The sequence below is a fragment of the Muntiacus reevesi genome, chromosome 11, assembly GCF_963930625.1.
Source record: "Muntiacus reevesi chromosome 11, mMunRee1.1, whole genome shotgun sequence".
Taxonomy (NCBI): Eukaryota; Metazoa; Chordata; class Mammalia; order Artiodactyla; family Cervidae; genus Muntiacus; species Muntiacus reevesi.
In genome coordinates, this window is record NC_089259.1 from 49026653 (window position 1) to 49047518 (window position 20866).

The following is a 20866-nucleotide window of genomic DNA, read 5'->3' on the forward strand; positions in this document are numbered from 1 at the left end:
TCCTTGGTGGAGCAACAATCCCCAAACAAGTAGTTTTCCTTGTCAGACCGTGTTATTTCTCTCAAATATTACTACAAATTCTTATGGCATTTCTAAATTCTCTAACATAACTCAATTGTTTTAGTCTCAGCTAAAGGCTTTTCTCTCTTTCCTATGGGAATCATGGTTTCTTTCACCTCTTCCCTTTCTCCCTCATTCCTAAAAACTTACTTACTGACACACACACCATCACAAAAACAATTCACCAGTGTGCCCTCGATTCCATTTTCTCCTCCTTTTTCAGCCTTCAGATTCCTTACCTGTTTCTTTGATGCCCACCTTTTCTACTGACATCTTTTAATTTGTAAGGATCTCAAGTCACTATCATCCTTAAAATTAAGGAACCAGAAAAATCTCACCTTTCTTAGTGATACCAGATACTCTGAGTTACTTACATCAAAAGAGAATTCATGTGATGTTTCAACATAAAGACAAACTAGAAAATAACAAAAGCTGCTTCCTTTTGCTTTCTGTCTCCAGTAAAGTCAGTGATAACCTCCTCATTCACAGAGCAGTGAAAAGCCATTGAGTAATTGTATGGCTCACTCCATTTAGTGTTCCCTCTTACCTTTATTACCTCCTCTCTCTCTGACCTCAAGATTGTCTGCTAAAAACCATCTCTTGGCTAGATTTTAAAAGCATCAAGTAACAGAACATGAGGATTCCAAAATGAAGCCGTGGGATTCAGAATACTTCCTGCTCATCCTTGCTACCTTTGTTTATTCTCTTGTTTTAGCTGTATGAATATCCTCCTCCTCCAAAAGTACCTCCTCACATGAGCCACAAAGGAATTAGGAAAAAATACTTTGAAGCAGAGGACGTCATAAAGATAATGTAATCTTATACAATGCCTTATTAGGGCCTTAAAATATACAAAACCCTATATTGGTCAAAATTTAAAATATAAACTGCTAACAAAATAAACACAATGGCTACTGTAATTACTGCTTTAAAATATCATCTTCATTATCCTGAGGAATATTTGGTTACTATACTGAGAGATGGATTAAAACCATTTAAGGGTAAGTTTCTAGCCCTAGATGGAAAAAAAAAAAAAGCAGTAGGCCAAAACTCTCTAGACTTTATCACCCATCTATTAGTTAAAAATATATAGACAGCTTCCTTCCCCATTGTACTATTATAAAACAAATACAAAAGAATAGAAAAAATAATGTGATTAATAAATCCAAAGAGAAGTTCTACTATTTTTTTTTTCAAAAGCATCATTTTGTATAACCACCCTTTTGGAGAACACTACTCTGGACTATCAAGGAGAAAAACAAATAACATAGTGGCTGATTTGACAGAAAAAGCAAGCTTTGTGCAGATTCTTTTTAAATAAATTCAATTGTTTAAAATACTAAGGTTTTTTTTAAAAATAAAAACTTATCAGTACTATTTATTAGCAATGTCATATCATTCATGTCATTCCTCAACATAAAGTCAAACTAGAAAATACTAAGAGCTACTTCCTTTTGCTTTCTATCTCCAGTAAAGTCATATATTTGGTTGAGATGAAAAGGAAAAAAAAAAAAATCACACACTTCTGCTCAAATTATAAAGAGAGCCGTGGGTTCCTATCAGAGTTAGTGACACAGCAAACTTCTGAACACTGGCTCTATGTACTCCACTGCATCTGTCAAAGAGGCTAATAGAATTCTCACAGACTCTGAGACTGAGCTTCAACTAGAGCACTAGAGCACCGCCAGTCTAAAAATCCACCTTGTTTTAATGAGGTAGTATCATACACCAAGAAAGAAAAGATTCAAACTTAGACAACACACAAAATTACAAAACGCCACCATAAAAGAATATATTATACATGGTTCTGAAATGAATAGTAATACTGAATTCTTAAATATTAGTGTGGAGTTCATTCCAAACAGTAGTGTGAATAAGAAAGGGAAAAAAATGTTAACTACGCTCATTAGCAACTCTCATTCCCTGTCTCCCTGGAAAGAGATCAGTAGGCCTAGTTTTAATTGACTGCTGCCTTCTGTGATGGACTATATAAGTATTAAAGGCCTTAGCCTTGCCAAACTTCACCTATATTAAACAGAAGCTCTCAGAATTCAAGCACTTGAAGTTATTTAGTTGTGGTTTACCTCAGAACTGAGAAGCCTTAATTAAAGAAAGCCCTGTAATGAGGCCAGGGTACACCTATAATCCTCTTTAAAACCACCTTTTACTTACGTCAACAGGGACCAGAAGACTTTTCCCAAGATGCTGATTAAAAGAGAGGCACCAGGCTTCGGTGTAACCATTCATGTTAGGAACGTACTTCTTTATCGTCTCATCATTCAGCCTCAGCCACACACCATCATCATTGTGGATCTACGGGATACAAGCAACAGAAACGAGCCATGCCCGCCTGTCATTCTGAGGAAGGTAGCAAAGTTCTGAAAGGCTCAAAGCAGGCAAATAATGGTGGACATGGAGATTAAGAATCTAGTTTTTGCATAAGTTAAGTATGAGAGAACATTTAAGGGGAAAAAACCAGCAGGCCAAGTAGTATGATAATTCACATGGTGAGACCATAAAACACATTGTCACTTAGAGGTAAAAGCACAAAGAAGTCACACTTTGAGACAAGCACTTCAATAATAAAAGCAGACGTTTCCCAAAAGAACAGAAGCCTTTCTTCCCCTCAATTTAGATTTTAATAATCAGAAGTTACATAATTGTATTATTAGAAAAATGTCTTGTCCAAAGTTAAGTGATACAATAAACCCATGCAAAAACAAACAACATTTTAAAAGTTCAAGAAAAACTACTTGTTTTCACTGAATTCTCATCCTGGCTCTGACTAGCATGTTAATTTTTATGCTAAAAATATAATTTTAGTTATTTATTTATTAATAAAGAAAAATAAATGCAAGGTTTGAAACTCAATGAACAGAATTTTGAAATTCTGTGAAACAATTTTCCAAACACTACCCAAACTGCTTAAAACATATTCTAACAAAAAATTTAGTCACCTTATATCATGCAAACGGTGCAAAACTTTTTCATCCAAAATTTATTACCAAGTGTTTCTTTACAAATTACCTCATCAATGAAAGTGATGGTTCCATTGACCTTTACTATGCCTATCTGCTCACTCTGAAGGGAAGGGTGGCTGCGGATACGGAGCCCTGCACTGTCCTTGGCCACAAATTTTCGAACCTGAGAAAGGCAAAGACAGACAGATGAAACAGGGAAATCTTGGAAGAGAGACCTTATAAGTGGTAAGAGATAAATAGACTTGAAAGTATAATTCTGAGAAAGCTTCCAAAATTATTCGTAGCTGGTTTTCCTATGCAAATAAAAATGGCTTATTTGTAACAATAAGAGAACATTTTTAAGTATTAAACTGTAAGTCACTGAAAAAAAATAGAAAAGTATTTATATATTGATACGTTCTTTTCTAAACCTTAAAGACACGATAAAAAGGAAAAAAGAGCCTTTTTTCCCTTTTAGGAAGGTATGATATAATTTCTATTACCCATGTTTCTTTTTTTTTTTAATAAGTAAGTAGTTTACTAAAATTCCTATAGCACTTACTCTTTAGATGTTAGGAAATGAATTTAACAGCACAGGATACTTTAATCTTGACAACTTTACACACTTTAATGTCAACAGACATTTTGTTAATTGTAAACTTTCAATAACAGGAAGTATACAGAGTCTATAAATTACTGTAGGATTATACAAAGAAACCAAACAGTACAGTTTTATACTTCAAGTATACTAGTCTTCAAGTTTACTTAGGCATACTTAGAATTCAAATACTGAAACAAGTAAAATATTAGACGTTGGATGGCCACCTTGAAGCATCAGTGAAGAAAACTAATAAATTTCAGACTATTCATGTTCTGAGCTCATTCCCCCCCTAACCTTGTTTGGTTGAGGCTCAGTCTTTGGTTTGACCAGCTGAGTTCCTGGTGGTATCATTCCTTTTGGTGGGTCTTTTACTTTGACTTCTAGGCCAGCATCTGTAAGAAAAGGAAGGGAACTAACATTCGAGAACATAAGGGCGGGAAGACCCTTAAACCTAACTTCATATACATTCACAGGCGGTTTTAGACAATTAAAAGAAATATCTGAATTCTGTCCTTCAAGGTAATTAATATTTAACAGTTAAAAAATAGATGAGTATTTGGGAAAATGACTGTGAGATTCCAAAGGGGTGTCTCAGGGATTCAGGAAAAGAGGACGGGCTATAGACCATATTTAATAATACTGAAAAATTGAAAATAACAAAAAAAGAAACCCTCGTGTGATTGAACATTACCTCATAACATCCCATCAGAGCACTACTCGTCATCTATACTAATCATCGCATGAGTAACAGGCAGCACAGCTTGCTGTTTACAAGCTGGGACTCTCATGTTAGACTTGATCGTTCCTAATTCTGTCATTAACTGTCTGACTCTTTAAGAACAGCACCTATTTCACTGAGCTGTTGTGAGAAGGAAATGATTTTTAAAATACATATATATAGAATATATATATATAAATATATATATTTAACCATATATATAGAGAATACGTAAGATTGTATAAAAATTTTTGATATATATTAAATACGCAATACATGTTAGCTATTATCATCATCATTATTCTAATGAAACTTGTCCTTGCCTACAGTCAAGCAAGGTCCTAGCCTACTATCAGTTTAGTCACCTCTGGGGAAAGTTGAATTAAGAAGTTAGGGAAGAAAATGAATGGTTCTAAGTGACTATGAATCTTTTTCTTCAGTGTCATTCCAGAAAATATGTATGAATATAAATGGATTTTTCTTACTTATGTTAGTTTTCTTTACCCACTATTAGCAAAGATAAAACCCTTCTTGACTGTCTCTACTTTTGAACTTCTGTAATTTGTATCCCTTGCATGTCACTACTTATATTTTACTTCCTGTGATTTTGTTTGCCCCCTTTATCTTGCAACTATCAGTAAGCTGTTCACTTCACAGGAACTGTCTTATCTAGAACAACATTTCACTTAGAACCAATAGAAGTTGCTTAACTAAAGGCTTTAAGGATACTCTGAAATAAAAGAGTACAGCAAAAGACTGCCGCTAAAGGTGTCTAGGATGGTACAGATGAATCTGATATATCTAATCCTACAGTTGTTCTTTAGATGCTAAGTTGGGTCTGACTCTTATGCGACCCCATGGACTGTAGAATGACAGGTGTCTCTGTCCATGGGATTTCTCAGGCAACAATACTAAAGTGGGTTGCCACTTCCTTCTCCAGGGGATCTTCCTGACCCAGGGGTCAAACCCATGTCTCCTGCACCGGCAGGTGGATTCTTTACCACTTTGTCACCTGGGAAGCCCCAACACTACAGTCACACTGCATTTAATGTATATTCTACATATCTACAGTTACATCAAGGTAAAGCACCTCTTTATCTTCACTGTAAAAACAAACTAAAGTTTCCCAAAGGGTATTTTGGTGGAATGTTGGAACAATATCACTTTTATCTCTACCCTCTCTCTCTCTCTTCTCTACATGAAAGGGTTTCATGATAAGTATTAAATGAACTGAGAGGATTTTTAATTTCAGAATGTCTTAAAATTCCAAATATGATAATATGAATTGCATGAATAGCTAAGATGAGACTACAATATATAGGGCGTTCTAAATCTACCTGATCACAGGAACCCATTTGCTTGAGAAGCGTTAAAAAAGATAAGTGTTATAAGGAATCCATACTGATAACTTTTTAGAGCTTTCTTGTCCAACTGCTGTCCAAGTATATGGATAATTTAAAAGTAAAGAGTAGAGAAAGATAAATCCCCAAAGGAAAGGTAACGTATTTTTCAAAGTTAGTGGAAGGTAAAGAAAACTCATTCTTTCAACAAGTATTTACTGAGGACCCATTGTGCGCCAGGCACTGAACCGCACCGGGAGATCCAAAGATGAAAGAGGCCTGCTCACAGCCAGGAGAGGAAGACGTACCACGAGGCAGAGACGGGGCATGCAAGTGGTTACAGGGAGCACGGAGGACACGGAAGCTGACTGGACACATTAGCGAAGGCAGGAAAGGAGTCAGGAGGGCTACAATGACCCATAAATTATTACAAAATGTTAAGGCCTTATAAATGCACAAATTAAGGACTCATTATAAAGGAGGACATGACGCTCCCTACAAGTTAGGAAGTCTGTCCATGTCTGTGAAACATGGACAAGGGCAAGCTAGAACAGAAAGAGGATTTTGATTCTAGTTCTTTACACTAAGTAACTCACAACTTTAGAAAAATACCTATTTCAATGCCATCGATGGTAACATGAATAGTGTAGAGCCCAATAGCCCCTGGAGTCCAGTTGGCGCAGTAAGTGCCATCATTATTAACACGAATCAGCATATTCTCACTGGGTCTGTAAGGAAACAAGATAAATACTGCAATATTTACTTCGGTTAAACAGCTGACATCATCATGAACAGGTATCGGCAAACATTAAATTTCTGACTACATTATCACAAGGAATAGCAATCTCACTGCCCTGTCATAGTATGTTTTCCTGCTCTCCATGATTAAATTTACTCTTTCTTCCTCACCACAAACCTCCAGCACTCCTCTTTCTGACTCTCAGCTGATCACGACCTCATCAGTTTCTTCCATTGAAAAATATAAGTAATCAGATACAACCTTAAGGTTGCAATTAGATTAAATCTACTTTCCTCGACCTCCTGTTACAATGGAAGGAATGCCCTGGGTCTTGTCCAATGCCAATCCCTCCATTTGTGCTATGGATCTCATTCACTCAACACTTCAGTGATACCATTATCTTGCTCTCTTTTATTCATCATTAATTTCTCCCACTTTACTGGATCATTTCTATTTCTGTTTCATTTCTATAAAAACTTCAGAATGTCCCATCTTAAACACCTCCCCTTGATACTATACCTTTCCCTAATACAGTCTCATATCTCTTTCCCCATTTACAGCAAAACTTACCTAAATAATTGTCAACAACCACTCTTCATTTCCTCATTTCCCATTCTCTTCCAATGCTTATCCTAACTATGCTTTTGCTCCCAATACTTCCTTGCAATTGATTATGTCACAGTCACCAAAGTCCACCATGTCCCCAAATTCAATGGCTGTTTCTTTATCTTCAGCAATCTCTCAGTGGCATTTGCTAACTGACAACTCCTACTTTTTTGAAAAACCTTTTTGCTTCTGCAACATTCTTCTGATTTTTTTTGTACTTTATTGGCTCTCTCTTTTCTGACTACCTTGGAATGCCCCAGGATTTAGGTCTAGGTCTCCTATCTATTTTCTTTGAGTGTCATCTCTGCAGTTGATCATTCATCAATGTTAAATACCATAACTATAAAGATGATAAAAAATGTATTTCTCTTCTGAATTTCAAACTAGTATTTCCCGTTGCCCTGGGAATATCCCCTAATGAGCAAATAAAACAGTCGGCCAAAATACATGCTTCAATTTGGAGTTAACAGAATTACTCAGAGCTTAAAAACAGAGTTCTCATAACTAAGTTTCATAACAAGTGCAACATATATTAAAATCACTCTGCCACTCCATTAGGTGACAGAGAGAAGGAAATAAAAACAGAAAAAACAAACAAGCCAATTTATATACTTTTAGATATTAGTTATTTCTGTACTACCTTAGTATTATATAACATATTGGCAGTATTTACAGTTCAATATAAATACATGCTTCCTGAAAATCTACACATTATAAAACCTGTCATAAATCTCTACTGGGAATTTTAAAATGCTATAAAATATTTCCTTATAGAAAAGAAAGCTGGAAGCATGGTGATCTTAGTTGTAAGCAGCTGACAACATGTTTTGGCTAAGCTTTGAGGAAATGATCCTCACCTCTTAGGAGTTGGTGATGCAAAACGCAGTTCTTCAAATGAGTAATTTTCATAAACCTTTAAGAAAGAGACCATCAAGAATCACAAAATCATTAGAAACAATCTTAACTAATGCAGTGACAGAACACTCAATAAATGGTGCTGAGACAACTGGTTATCCATACAGGAGAGAAAAAAAAAAAACCTCAATTACCTACATCACACCATCTACAAAAATAAATTCTAGTTGTGTCAAAGACCTACATGTAACAAACAAAACATCAACAAATTCAGAAGAAAAAAAGGATAATATGTTTTGAGCACATTAAAATTTTAAATTTCTCCAAAACAAGGACACCATAAAGAAATGGTAAAGATCAGCCTTCACCTGAAAGGGATTTGTGATTCATTTAACCAAAATGGGATACAAAGCCATAATACATAGAGAACAAATTAATACAAAAGAGAGAAACAACACAAAAGAAAGGTAAGTAAGGCAAGTCACTGAAGAGGAAATCTGAGGCACCAATAGTACTTAAAAAGTTATTCAACTGAACCAGGAATCAAGGAAATGAAACTGAAAACAAGATAATCATAACAGTCATCAAATTGTGTTGGTGAGAACCAAATGCTGGTGAGAACATGAAGCACCTAACATTTTGACACACAGCTCATGGGCCTATAAATTTTTGCAGTATTTAATACAGTGAAGACAAGTATGCTCTACAATCCAGCAATTCCACTTCTAGATGTGTATCTTAGAGAAACTCTTCTTCATGTACAAAGGGAGTATACACAGTTATCTGCGAATTTTTGATATAAGAAAATCCCCTTTCCTGAAACAAGAATTAATATCTCAAAGAGACAGTTTGGGAATGGTGTTCTGTAACTTCCCTATCCTGGGCCTCTCAGAACATTCCTTAAATACTGAATTCAGTCCTGGTAACTAGAGTTTCAAAAGAAATTATACACACTTAAGTATGCTACCAGGAAACTAAAAGAATGCCTAGAGAGGTAAGGAGGCAAGAAGTTAAATTCTTTAAAGAAAAGTTGAATGAGAATGTTTAGCTTCAAATTCTTTAATAGTCAAAACTATCAGATTTTTAGTCCCTTTATTTCTTCAACCTCAATCATCTCATCTTCTACTTTGTTTTAGCCACTTGCACTGAAAGTCACGGACCTGTGACGTTACTTGCTCAGTTTTCTGCCTCCGTAACTCCTAACTGTTTCTATTCTTAGACTTCTCGTCCTTCTCACCTTCCCAGAGTTCTCTCTCTGAATCCACTTTTATTTTCCTTTCCAAACCAGCTGGATTCCACTGATCTTTCTTTAACCACCAGATGCTCAACTTCCTTCTCAGTCACTCTTCCTTTGTTGAATTATCTGGGACAACATCCATGCCGAATCAATCTAAATGATTATGATCATTTTTTTTTCATGTTCATAACACTCATACTGCATTGCTAACACAGGATCTCCAGTTTCAACTGATTCTCCAAGAAGGGCTGATAAATCTTTTCTGATCACTTTTTCCTCATTGTGTACAATGACTATTTCATTTTTTTTCCCTTTATTTCAAAATCTTGATCCTAAGATTCATCACTCCCATCTCCAATCTAAGACATGTAATTTCTATCATAAATAATTCTTTGGCCACACAACCTATAAACTTATTAGCAATTGATTACTTTATTTTCCCTCTCCCAGTACAGTGAAAGAGGTAACAGTCCTCTTATTTACAGCCAATCCCTCCATCTAAGCTACAGAACTATTTTTATCTCTCGGAGTATCATCATTGTCCCTTCTCAAATGTCTCCTCAACAACACTAAAAGATGTCTTTCTATATTCAACCTCAAGACTCTAAAGCCTTATCTCAATTCTATTTCCTCTGTCTCTTTTTATAACCAAACATCTTGAAAGACTAATGTACACTCATTTTGTTTTTAGCTATTCCCACCTCTTTTAAAATTTTTTTTAAAAATTTGTTTATTTTTTAATTGAAGGATAATTGCTTTACAGAATTTTGTTGTTTCCTGTCAAATCCCAACATGAATCAGCGATAGGTATGCATATGTCCCCTCCGTCTTGAACCTCCCTCCCATCTCCCTTCCCATCTCACCCCTCTAGACTGATACTTATTTTCACCTTCTCTTCACTGCAATTTAATTAACCAACTATGTCTCTAAAGCTGCTCCTGTCAAGATCACTGCTAGATCCTTTTCAAACTTCACTTCTGCAGCAAAACATCATTAATGTTCCTTAATATGCTTTCTGTGACTTATAAGTCATGGCTTGTAAGGCAGTTGGGGAAGTAGTTAGGAGATAAAATCTGGAACCGACTCCCTGGCATCTGGCTGATCTTTGACAACTTACTCAACCCCTCTATGCTTCGGTTTCCACATATGTAAAATGGGAATAAAAACCAGTGATGTATAGGGCTGTTATGAGAATTAAATGAGTCACCATATGCACCGCAGTGGTAAAAGGGCCAAAGGGAAGAACCGGTGTCCTAGTTTATACTAGCCCTCTGGCTGGTATTCTTGGCAATGTTTCTGCTTCCCTTCACTATTTTTTTTTTAATCTAGTAAATCAACGTTTCTCAAAGTGTAGCTTTTGAATATGAGTCATTCTGAATATTTGTTTTAAGTATATAAATTTTGGAACCTCTTTTTAGACCTACTGAATCTAAATCTTCGGATGATAGGAAAATCTGCTTTTTAAGTTAAGTGCTCCTGGTGATTCTGATGTGGACAGAAGTTTGAACATCATCACTACCGATGTTTCTCAGGACCCTGTCCTCGAATTTCTCTCTTCTCACCATGTTAGATAGACATAGTCTACTTCCGTAATTTATGAGTAATCTAAGTGCTGATGGTTCTCCAATTCTTTTCATGCGGTAAGACTGTGATCATGTCAGGTTTGTAGTTTCAGCTTCTTTTTATCTATCTTCAGCTGGATACTTCAGAGGTATCTAAAACCATATCCAATGCTGAATCTATTACTCTCCTCAACCAAAAACTGCCCCTTCTCCAATATTATCACTCCTACTACTCAAGCTCAAAATGTGAACTTCAGGTTTTATTTCCTTCCTCTTTCTCTTTTCAGCATCCCCATTAGCCACCAAGTCTTATTTATCCTAAAAATCTCCTGAATCTACACTGACTGCAACTCACTAGTCCAAGGGATGAGCATATCTCACCAGATTAAGTCAGTAGTCTCCTAAACGGATTTAAACCAAACCGTGTCTCTTGATTACCCACCCAATTACATTCTCCACATTCCACCATAATCTTTATAAAACCAAAAATAATGTCATTCCTCCAAATGAGAGCCCAAAATGGCTCACACTGCTCTCTGAAAATAGCATAATTCCTAACTCTGATTTCAAATAATGACCATCTTGATAATTTAGATTAACACTGCCTCTAAAGATTAACTAAAAAAATGAGACAAAATTTTTAAAAAATCTGTCTAAAAGCCTCAAGCCCAAAGAGGGAAGAAACCCAAAGAGATAAGCCTAACATTTAGGAGAACCCAAAGCTGAAGGGGGGTTCAACAATAAGTTCAGAGTCCTGAAGGGCTATGTCCGAGGAATAATGATAATTTGAAAATACACAAGCATTTTCACAGCAACTGAAATGTTTGCTACATAAATGAATGGTAAAAAATAAAATTTCTCTGGGAAGTAAAATAAATTACCTTCATCATTGTTATGGCAATATATCGAGCCTCCTTCACTATCATGGGTTCATACGAAACATCCAGCTTTGGGGATGCCAGTCCGCCAAAGGTCATGTCACTATTAGCCGATGCAGGTGGTACTGCAGGACTACCAGGAATCCTCTGAGGTTTCTTTACTTGCTCTTGTTGTAAAGATGTTTTTTTCTGAGAAACAGGAACGGCTTTCACTTCCACCTAACCAAGATATTATAAAAACCAAATGCCATTATTATATAACTGTCCGCGACACATCAAAAGAAGCAATTGACAACTTTAAACTGGAAATTCTGTAAGCTTTATGTTACCACTTGTCCCTCTTGGGCATTCCTTTTAAAGACTATTTAACAGTGCCAAATGATTATGAAGACTGCATCTCAACAGGGATCCTGAACACAGTGCAAAAGAGAGCCTTTTTGGGGGGGAATAAACAATCACAAATATCAAAACAAAATAAAAACATGTGCCACCATTAATAACATCTAGGAAAGGATAGTAAAATGTATCTACATTCTTGCTGGCATTAATTTCCAGTAATCTTCACATATTTTAAAGCACTAAACTCAACTTTAGCTATACTGTTCTGCAAAGAAAAAGTACTCCACTGACAGATGTCTTAGAAATTACCAGATAAGAAAGCAAATTTTATACCTAAAACTTAAAGATGTTTATTTACTTTGCAGAAAGAGTACTATTAGGTAGTTCTGTCACCAACATAAACTATGAGGGCCAAACAATCTAACTAAACTTTGAAACCCAGTTTCTTCTACAATAAAATGGGGTACCTTTTATCTGCTTTATTGCAGCGATGCAAAGAACAGACTTCCTAAGGCGTGTTAAAACACTGAAAGCACAAACTGCCTCATAAACAATACTCAGAAGTACCTTCCAAGAATTATAACAGAACATTACATTGCTATTTGCTATGCACTGGCAAGAAATACTTGGTCCCTAGGCAACCACAAAGTTAGCAAGGATTTAAAGACCATTTTAGCTCTTCATCATTCTGAGGGTCACCCAAAGTTTCTTCTGTTCTTTTCAGACACTACTTCTGTGGCTGGCAAGAACAGGTAATTCAATAAGAGGATCTTCATAGATATAGAAAGAAATGCATAAATGAAAGTGACAAATATTACTTAAGTAATTGAGAGACATCCCAGGAACAAGGATTGTTCTGATCAATGTCATTCTAGGGAGTTAGTAGTTCTGAGACTCTCACTGTCTACATAAAGTGCAGGGAGCAAGCATGTGTCACTAAGTAACCACAATCCTTAGTTGGAGTTATGGGAAATCAGTACTTGGACTGACATCATGCTCTGGAAATACTAAAAACCCATCTGACTTTTTTTAAAACACAGAAGTTGAAAGATAAATAGTAAAATTGTTTCAGCTCGTATACATTGCCACCATTATAAGCTTTAAATTTAAATTTAACAAAGGAAAGAAAAAGTAAATGCTTCCAAATTTTAAGAACTTGATTTTAAATTATAGCTATTTTCATATATATTATTTTGATTTAATACTTCTTTAAACAACTATATTTACCCTAAGTAAATCAACGGTAGAAGTACATCTGCCTATATACCACCAACCTTGAAATAAATCAATAAATAATTTCATACTCTACGAATACCGAGATAAAAAATGACAACTATTCTGCTTTCTTTTATAAACTGTGCTTCTTTGTAAAATTTGTTATTCTTTTATTTCCTATGCAATTTTCTCTTTTTACTAACCACAATTTCCTTGGAGTAATCATTTTTATGAGTTAAAAAAATATCAGTAACAGTTGCTGTTTTAAAAAAGCATTTTGGATCTCAAAAATATTATCTGTAAACCAACTTCTATGTTCCAAATAATTGATTATTACTCTATCAGGATACTTCAGGAGTTTCTGATAAGTCTAAAACGTACTGAAAATTTCATGTGCTAACAGGCTGAAAATGAAACAAACTGAATTAATTTTGTTTTCAGCTAATATGATAATGTGGTATCAATAAATTAAACATCAACAGGTATGCAATTCACTTTTCCTAAACAGTATTTATTGGCGTTTCCTAGAATATGCTTTCTATATTATAGATAAATCTGATATGAATCTATTAAGAGGCTTCAGGATTCTTGTCCTCAAGAAGCAGACTATACAGGCAAAAAAAAGAAGAGGAAGTAATGAAAGAGAGAGACGGAATTCCCTGTGGTGCGGTGGTTAGGAATCAGAGTTTTCACTGCCATGGGCCTGGGTTCAGTCCCTGAACCTGGGACCTAAGATCCCACAAGCACACAGCACAGACAAAAACAAACACAAATAAACAAGAAAGTAAGAGAGAGTGCTCGATCATGTGGCTAAAAAAGAACCCAAAGAGGAGAACAAAACAGACAGAGCATAAAGTCTGACTCTGAAATGTGAGATGTACACAGCCCAGATACTAAAATGCATCAAGAGACAATAAAAAGTGCAAAGGAGGAAACATAAGGAAATGCAACTAAAGATCTACTATAAGCACAATTGTAAGTATGAACATTAAAAAGAAATGAAATGTTATGCTGACCTGGAAAATGGTAACTACAATATAGTCACACGAATAAGGAACTTACTGTGGGCTCAAAGACGGAATTTAACAATTCACAAATACACTTTGAAATGAGAAATTCACCAATAAACACACAAAACCCTTCAACATATTAAAGCATACTGTATTGTTATAAAAATTCTGTCCTTGGGTAGAGCCATTTTTTGTTAACACTATCAGAATTACTTTATTCTCTATTCCACTTTTTTCTTACAATTTGTGATGCCTTTTACATTCTAAAGAGTAATTCTTAGCATGAAATCACTTTGATGGGGTATGATCTTCCTCAAAAAGGTAAGCTAGAAGAGAAAATCTAAGAGTGAAGCATACTGTATGGATATGCATTAGGTATATTGTATGTAATGAAAAGAATACATACTCTTTCATCCTATATATGTTTGTTTGGGTCACGATGAAACTCTTGCGGGGGGTCATCGTCAAAACATTGTAAGCCACTAGTAAAGCCTGAATTTTCTTTAGTATCAGGGCCAAATGCTTTTCCATATAGTTTTACTTACTAGTCTTAAGACATGTAAACTATATGTCTCTTGTCCTTTTTTTTTTAAAAAAAAAGACAAAAAAAAACTATGAATCAAGTAAGAGGTGCCAGTGGTATTGTGCTTCTCCATGGTACAAATAAAATTATGTACCAACTAGTTGAAAAAGGTGCTAGTATATTGAGGTAAAATCAGCTTCTCTGTGAGGAAAAAAGATTTCGAGGCTTAATCAACTCCAAATAACCTAATCGCTTTGTAAATACAACTCTGAGGGACCAGAGTAGCTGGGGATTGCCTATACAAACTTTTGTTCGATATTCACTGTTTCCAGAAATCTAATAAAAGTTTTAAATAAGATATTTAATTAATATATAACATAGAGGACTTAATTTTATGCCTTTATTATAATATGTTCTAAAATGTCATTATTAATTAATGTCTCAGGGAAGAGGTATTCAGAGAACTATATTCTTCAGTATAGCACATAACTAGTTCCATTCCTCATTCTTTTACAATCCAAATTTAGGTATTTCTGATTTATTTAATAAGTATCAATATTATATTTTAAAGGTTGCTTCAGTAGTACCAAATGCAAAACATATTTAAGTCTTTTAAAAACATAGATAAAATTTTTAAATGTATTCTTTCATTGATTTATTCAATGACTAATATATGATGGTCTTCCCTCTGTGTGCTTAGCACTCTTTTTATGGACACTTTCTTATCCTCCCTTTGAATCACCATAACATCCAGCACATGTGAAGCAAAACCCAAAAAGTATATAACTTGGATAACTGAGTACTGATTAATGTGAACAAATCATTAAAATATTTTTCAGCTTCCTTCACTGCATATAAGTAAGGAGCGCACTGCAAATAAGTAAGGAGCGCACTGCAAATAGACTCTAAGCTCTTTTCATTTCTAAACTTTTATGAGCTACAATAGTCAGTGCATAGATGTCTACTAATTTAATCCCAATACAATTACCTTCATGTTGGGAACGTGTACCACATCCCCATACTGGTCTTTCGTTTGCACCGTGATGGTGGTAGGCCAACCACACCGAATATCATCCTTATTCAGAATCAAAGATGTTTTCTGAGGATCAGCATAGGAATCTGGCTGAAGCCACCTAACAGGAATGAAAAAACAAGTAAACAAAAAACCAAACATTCATCAATATCTTCTGTGATTAAAATAAAACCAGGCCAAATGAATAAAACTACACTAAACAAAGTGCTAAAAGGATTATCATTTTCGGGCTTCCCAGATGATATCAGTGGTAAAGAACCTGCTGGCCAGTGCAGGAGACCTAAAGACCTAAGAGGTAAGTGTTCGATCCCTGGGTCAGGAAGATCCCTTAGAGGAGGGTATGGCAACCCACTCTAGTGTTCTTGCCTGGAGAATCCCCATGGACAGAGAAGCCTTGTGGGCTACGGTCCATAGGGTCACAAAGAGTCAGACACGACTGAAATGACTTAGCACGCATGCACAATAAGGACCACAAGTACTAATAACTTCCTCGGAAATTACTAATGACAAATTCATTAAACAAATATGCTAAAGCATATGAGATTTTTGATGATTACAAATAAACAGAAACAACTGTAAAATCAGAAAGTGTGAAATTTTAACTATGGCTGATTTAAAATAACCAAGAAAATGAGTTTAGGTTGTAAATACTTGAAGTCCCAAATAATACTACTTAAGGAAGGTCTGCTTAATTGCCAACCTGAAGACCTGGGAAAGAGCAGCGTTTCTGTCAAAACAGAAACAGAAGTGACATTTTGCTTGCTGGGGAGCAGAAGGTTAGAAATACACTACCTTCTCTTTACACAGCTTAGTTACGATTTTCCCTCACTACCATTCCTTCCATGCAAATTCTATTTTTTGTGATATCCATGCCTGAATTCATTGCATGATCTACATTCAAGTCGTCCTGTGAGATGAGTGATGAGTAAATTCTGTGATGTATACTACACGAAAAGGTCCATGAAGAAGGCAGTGAGGCTGACTTAAAAGATGTTTCTATTCTTCTCCAATCACCATTTTGGTTTTTAAAAACTAAAGAGTAATCTCTGTATTTTTAAAATTAAAGTCAGAAAGAGAGTCATATTTCTGTATTTATTAGTGTGTGCCGTGGACTTAGTCGCTCAGTCATGTCCAGCTCTTTGCGACCTCATGGACTAGCCTGCCAGGTTCCTCTGTCCATGTGATTGTCCAGGCAAGAATACTGGAGTGGGTTGCCAAGCCCTCCTCTGGGGGTCCTCTCAACCCAGGGATTGAACGCAGGTCTCCCACATTGCAGGTGGATTCTTTACTCTCTGAGGCATATTTACTAGTGAAATTACTCAAGTTAGCATATTTGTTCACCTTCAAAAAAAAGCAAATAGCAAATGAGAACTCTACAATCTTAAATCATCTGATTTAAATTCTTAATTTATATCTGCATTAACTGTAGATTTGGAAAAAATCCTCATATTAAGATAAACATAGTGACAAATTTAGGAGTTCAGTATAGATATTAAATATTACCATCAAATTCACAGACTTCTCTATTTTACCATGTAGTCTATATATTTTTTATCAATTATTAAATATTTTAAAAATATATTGAAATATTAACTACTACTTTATATTTCGGAAAGTCAAAACACATAAACTACATTATTTTAGGTAGCACTGTAACATTCTAATGACTTCTCTCCTTTCTCTTCAGAAATGAAAACTAAGGTAAACCCTGGGGGAAAAATCACTGTAGGACTTCAGAGTGCATTACCTTGCAAGCCTTCCACCACTTGATCCTGGAACACAAGCAATAAAATCGTCCAGAAAGGATTGTTCATTGCTCTGGATTTGAAGTGGTAAGTTTCCTTCCAGTGCCTCCAATATAGTTGGTGAATGAGAAAGAGCTAAACCCTTTCCAAGAATACCAGAATGGGTTTTGCACACCTGTTGGGTAAAGGAGAACATTTATATTTTAAAATGTAAAACTTTAATCACATGATTGTTTTGAATTTGTACCCAATTTTAGGTAGGCCTTTTTAGGGGAAATCATTTTCTCCCCACATCCCAGGGTTCCTTTACTCTGTACAGTAGAAAACTTCCAAAAAAAAAAAAAAAAAAAACAGAAAACTTCCAGCAGGGAAAAACTTGGGATAATACTTCCAGTGTCATTCCTCTCACAAAAGTAAGTGATTTATCTGAGTTCAGAAGGTTAGAGCTAATGCTGCATTCCCTCCCACTCAAGCTCTCCCATGTTTCTCTCCATGTGCCACATCCCCATTTGTCAGGGCCAGGGCTCTCCTCTAAAGACAGCTCTAGAGGTTTCCTGCTTTCTGTGTCTCCGTTATTGGTAGTTCTCTTGGGTAGGCTGTCTGTGCCCTTGGGCAGGTGGCTACCAAGGTCCTGACTCAGGCAAAACGTTGATGGAAGCCTGACTGTGGCAGCACATATACTGCATTAGTCTGTGTAAGCCGTATTAAAGTTAAGGAAAAAGGGCAGATGAAACAGAAATTTTAGCTCTCAACTAGATGTGAAGCACGCCTTACATTTTAGTGTTTAACACTTACATTAAGTGTTAAAACTCTAGAAACATCTTAATGATTGTATAATAAATTTCAAAACAAAATCTTTTTCATGGAAAATGATTATATTTCCAGTTCTTTCAATTTCTACAACAGTAACTTCTGCATTTTATGAACCATGAAATTTCAAAATCATAATCTTTAATATCAAACAAACTTGAGTTCAAATTCAGACTTTGGACAAGTTATTGCTATGTCCTCTTGAGCTAACAAGTTATAGACCATTCCTGAATCAGTGAAAGGTATAAATTGGTGATCAAACGATCTCTTGTAGTTATTATACAATTCAAATAGCTCATTTAAATAGGGCTTCCCAAGTGATGCGGTGGTGAAGAATCTGCCTGCTAATGGAGGAGATGCAAAGAGGTGTAGGTTCGATCCCTGTATCTGGAAGATCCCTGGAGGAAGAAATGGCAATCTGCTCCAGAATTCTTGCCTGGAAAATTCCATGGACAGAGGAGCCTGGTGGGTTGCAGTCCATGAGGTTGCAAAGAATTGACATGACTATGCAACTAAGTATACACACACAACATATTTAAATGCTCACTACCTAACAAGCAATGGGTGTTTAATGTATGTTAGACCATCACAATGACTACCTTACATGCCAAAAAGTTGTGTAATTTGGGACATCACTTTTTTCTTTACAGGGGCACAATAAAGACTTCCTCACATCTGGCCTAAATGACATTCTATAAGCCGTAATACCTGGGATGATTAGCTACTTGATGGATTTCCTTAGCTAGAATGCTATATGACACGTAGCATGTTCATTAGAGATTTTTTGAATTAATTTTTATTTTTATATCTTAAGATACAGAGATTTAACTTTTCTAAAAGGAAAACAAAAGCTGGTGGGATTTTAAAAAAATGTTTCTTAACATTACTGAGGACACCATTGCTCCCTACAATTAGAGCACAGTGATCAAGATCATGGACTTTGTCACCAAACTGCCAAAGGTCAAATTCTAGACCAGCTGCTCACCAGCTGTGTGATTCTGGGCCTGTTACTTAAGTTCTTTGTATCTCAGTTTCCTTATCTATATTTAAGAGTTCCTACTTCATGGGATGTTGTAAGGACTAAATGATTTAAAAATATAAACCTGTTTGGAATAGTAATTGATAAAGATCAAATAAATGTTTGTTTTTACTATTACTGCTGTAATCATTTCAGAAAATAAATAAAATGTAAACCACTAACTATAAGTATTAGAAGACCTGGATACCAGTCTCGATCTCTCAGTTGGCTGAATTCTTAGATAAATCAAAATTTCTCTGAACTGAAGTTATACTTGTCAGATACAAGAGATAACAGTGATTTGAAAGTTAAACTGCAGAATTAGACAGATAATGTCAAAAATATGGCAAACTACTGGAGAAGGGAATGGCAACCCACTCCAGTATTCTTGCCTGGAAGATTTCACGGACAGAGGAGCCTGGTGGGCTACAGTCCCTGAGGTCACAAAGGGTCTGCCACGACTGAGCACATCAGTACAGTATATGGTAAACTATAAAGCTGCTCTATAAATATTATTTCCATTACTCTTACTAACATCTTTTTTCTAACTGGTAAATAAAACTTCTTTCAAGATCTAGTTTAAATGTCCACCACTGTACAAAACCCTCCTCTGGGCCCTTGGCACTTGATAGCTCTTCTTCCTCCAGCAGGGCTTACATCTCACTCCAGAGTCAACACCCACTGTGCAGTTCAGTAAGGACTCATATAGGGTTGATTCCATCAAGGGGAGCAATTATGAGTTATTTATCTTTATAACTGCCAATTGTGGAATCAAATACTCAATGAATGAGTGCTATGCTTAAGAAAAACAAGGTTGATTTGAGTGAAAATTTGGCTTAAAATTAATGCACAAAGTTTATCCTTATAATTATTGAGGACAATACCTGTAAAGCAGCCTCTTCAAGAATTTCAAGATCCTCCTCTAATTCATTACCTGGTATGTAAATGAAAAGGTTTACCAAGATATATCAATGCTTCATTTAATTTTCTAGTCTTCTGCATTCATTACACGTTCTCCGAAAATTTGATATTCCAAATTGAAGAGAACTATTACCATTCTGGATAAATCTCAGTGGTTTAAATTATAAAACACTTATTTTCAGTGTGAATATAAGCTGTAATTCTCGAGACAATACTAAAAAAAGCACCCACCAAGTGTATCAAAAGATTTATATTACATTTATATATGCAAATGTATATTTTTACTTTAGTGTATTTACCTTTTGTTTAAGAAAAAAAGAGGAAACTGATTATTCAGAACCTGAGTTTTCCTTTTTCAGTTATATTACAGAAGAACTTCACCTTTAGTAGACAACAGTTAGTGACAGGAAAGCCCAAGACAGTGACTGTATTCTCTAGCCATTTTCTGCTTTACTGCTTGACGTGGAACATTTATTGAGTTTTCTCTGATAGCTTAATGAACTTACAAAATATTATAACCAAAGCGATACATGTTCAAAGGGAAATATTTGAATTATACAGAAGGGTAGAATGAAAAATTCTGCCACCATCCCCTTTCAAAGATAAAGAGTATCAACAGTTTCCTATGTATTGTTCTAAAAACTTTGTATGCAAACAATAATTGTATCCATGTATGTGTCAACCTACACACTCGGG

General features: G+C 35.4%; 1 protein-coding gene across 7 annotated transcripts in view; it reads right to left on the reverse strand.

Annotated features, from left to right (window-relative positions):
- Positions 1-20866, reverse strand: part of MYCBP2 (MYC binding protein 2) — a 263283-nt gene that overhangs the window by 79478 nt on the left and 162939 nt on the right. For all 7 annotated transcript variants that reach the window (XR_010658547.1, XM_065902278.1, XM_065902281.1 and 4 more), the window contains 9 exons: positions 20134-20183; positions 17424-17596; positions 15632-15776; positions 11560-11775; positions 7882-7937; positions 6292-6407; positions 3916-4013; positions 3088-3204; positions 2233-2373 (listed from right to left, as the gene is read on the reverse strand). Coding sequence is in view for 6 of the 7 variants with exons in the window: in XM_065902278.1 (XP_065758350.1) it covers positions 2233-2373; positions 3088-3204; positions 3916-4013; positions 6292-6407; positions 7882-7937; positions 11560-11775; positions 15632-15776; positions 17424-17596; positions 20134-20183 (1112 nt within the window). In the remaining variant the exon portion in view is untranslated. The remainder of the gene's footprint in view (positions 1-2232; positions 2374-3087; positions 3205-3915; positions 4014-6291; positions 6408-7881; positions 7938-11559; positions 11776-15631; positions 15777-17423; positions 17597-20133; positions 20184-20866) is intronic.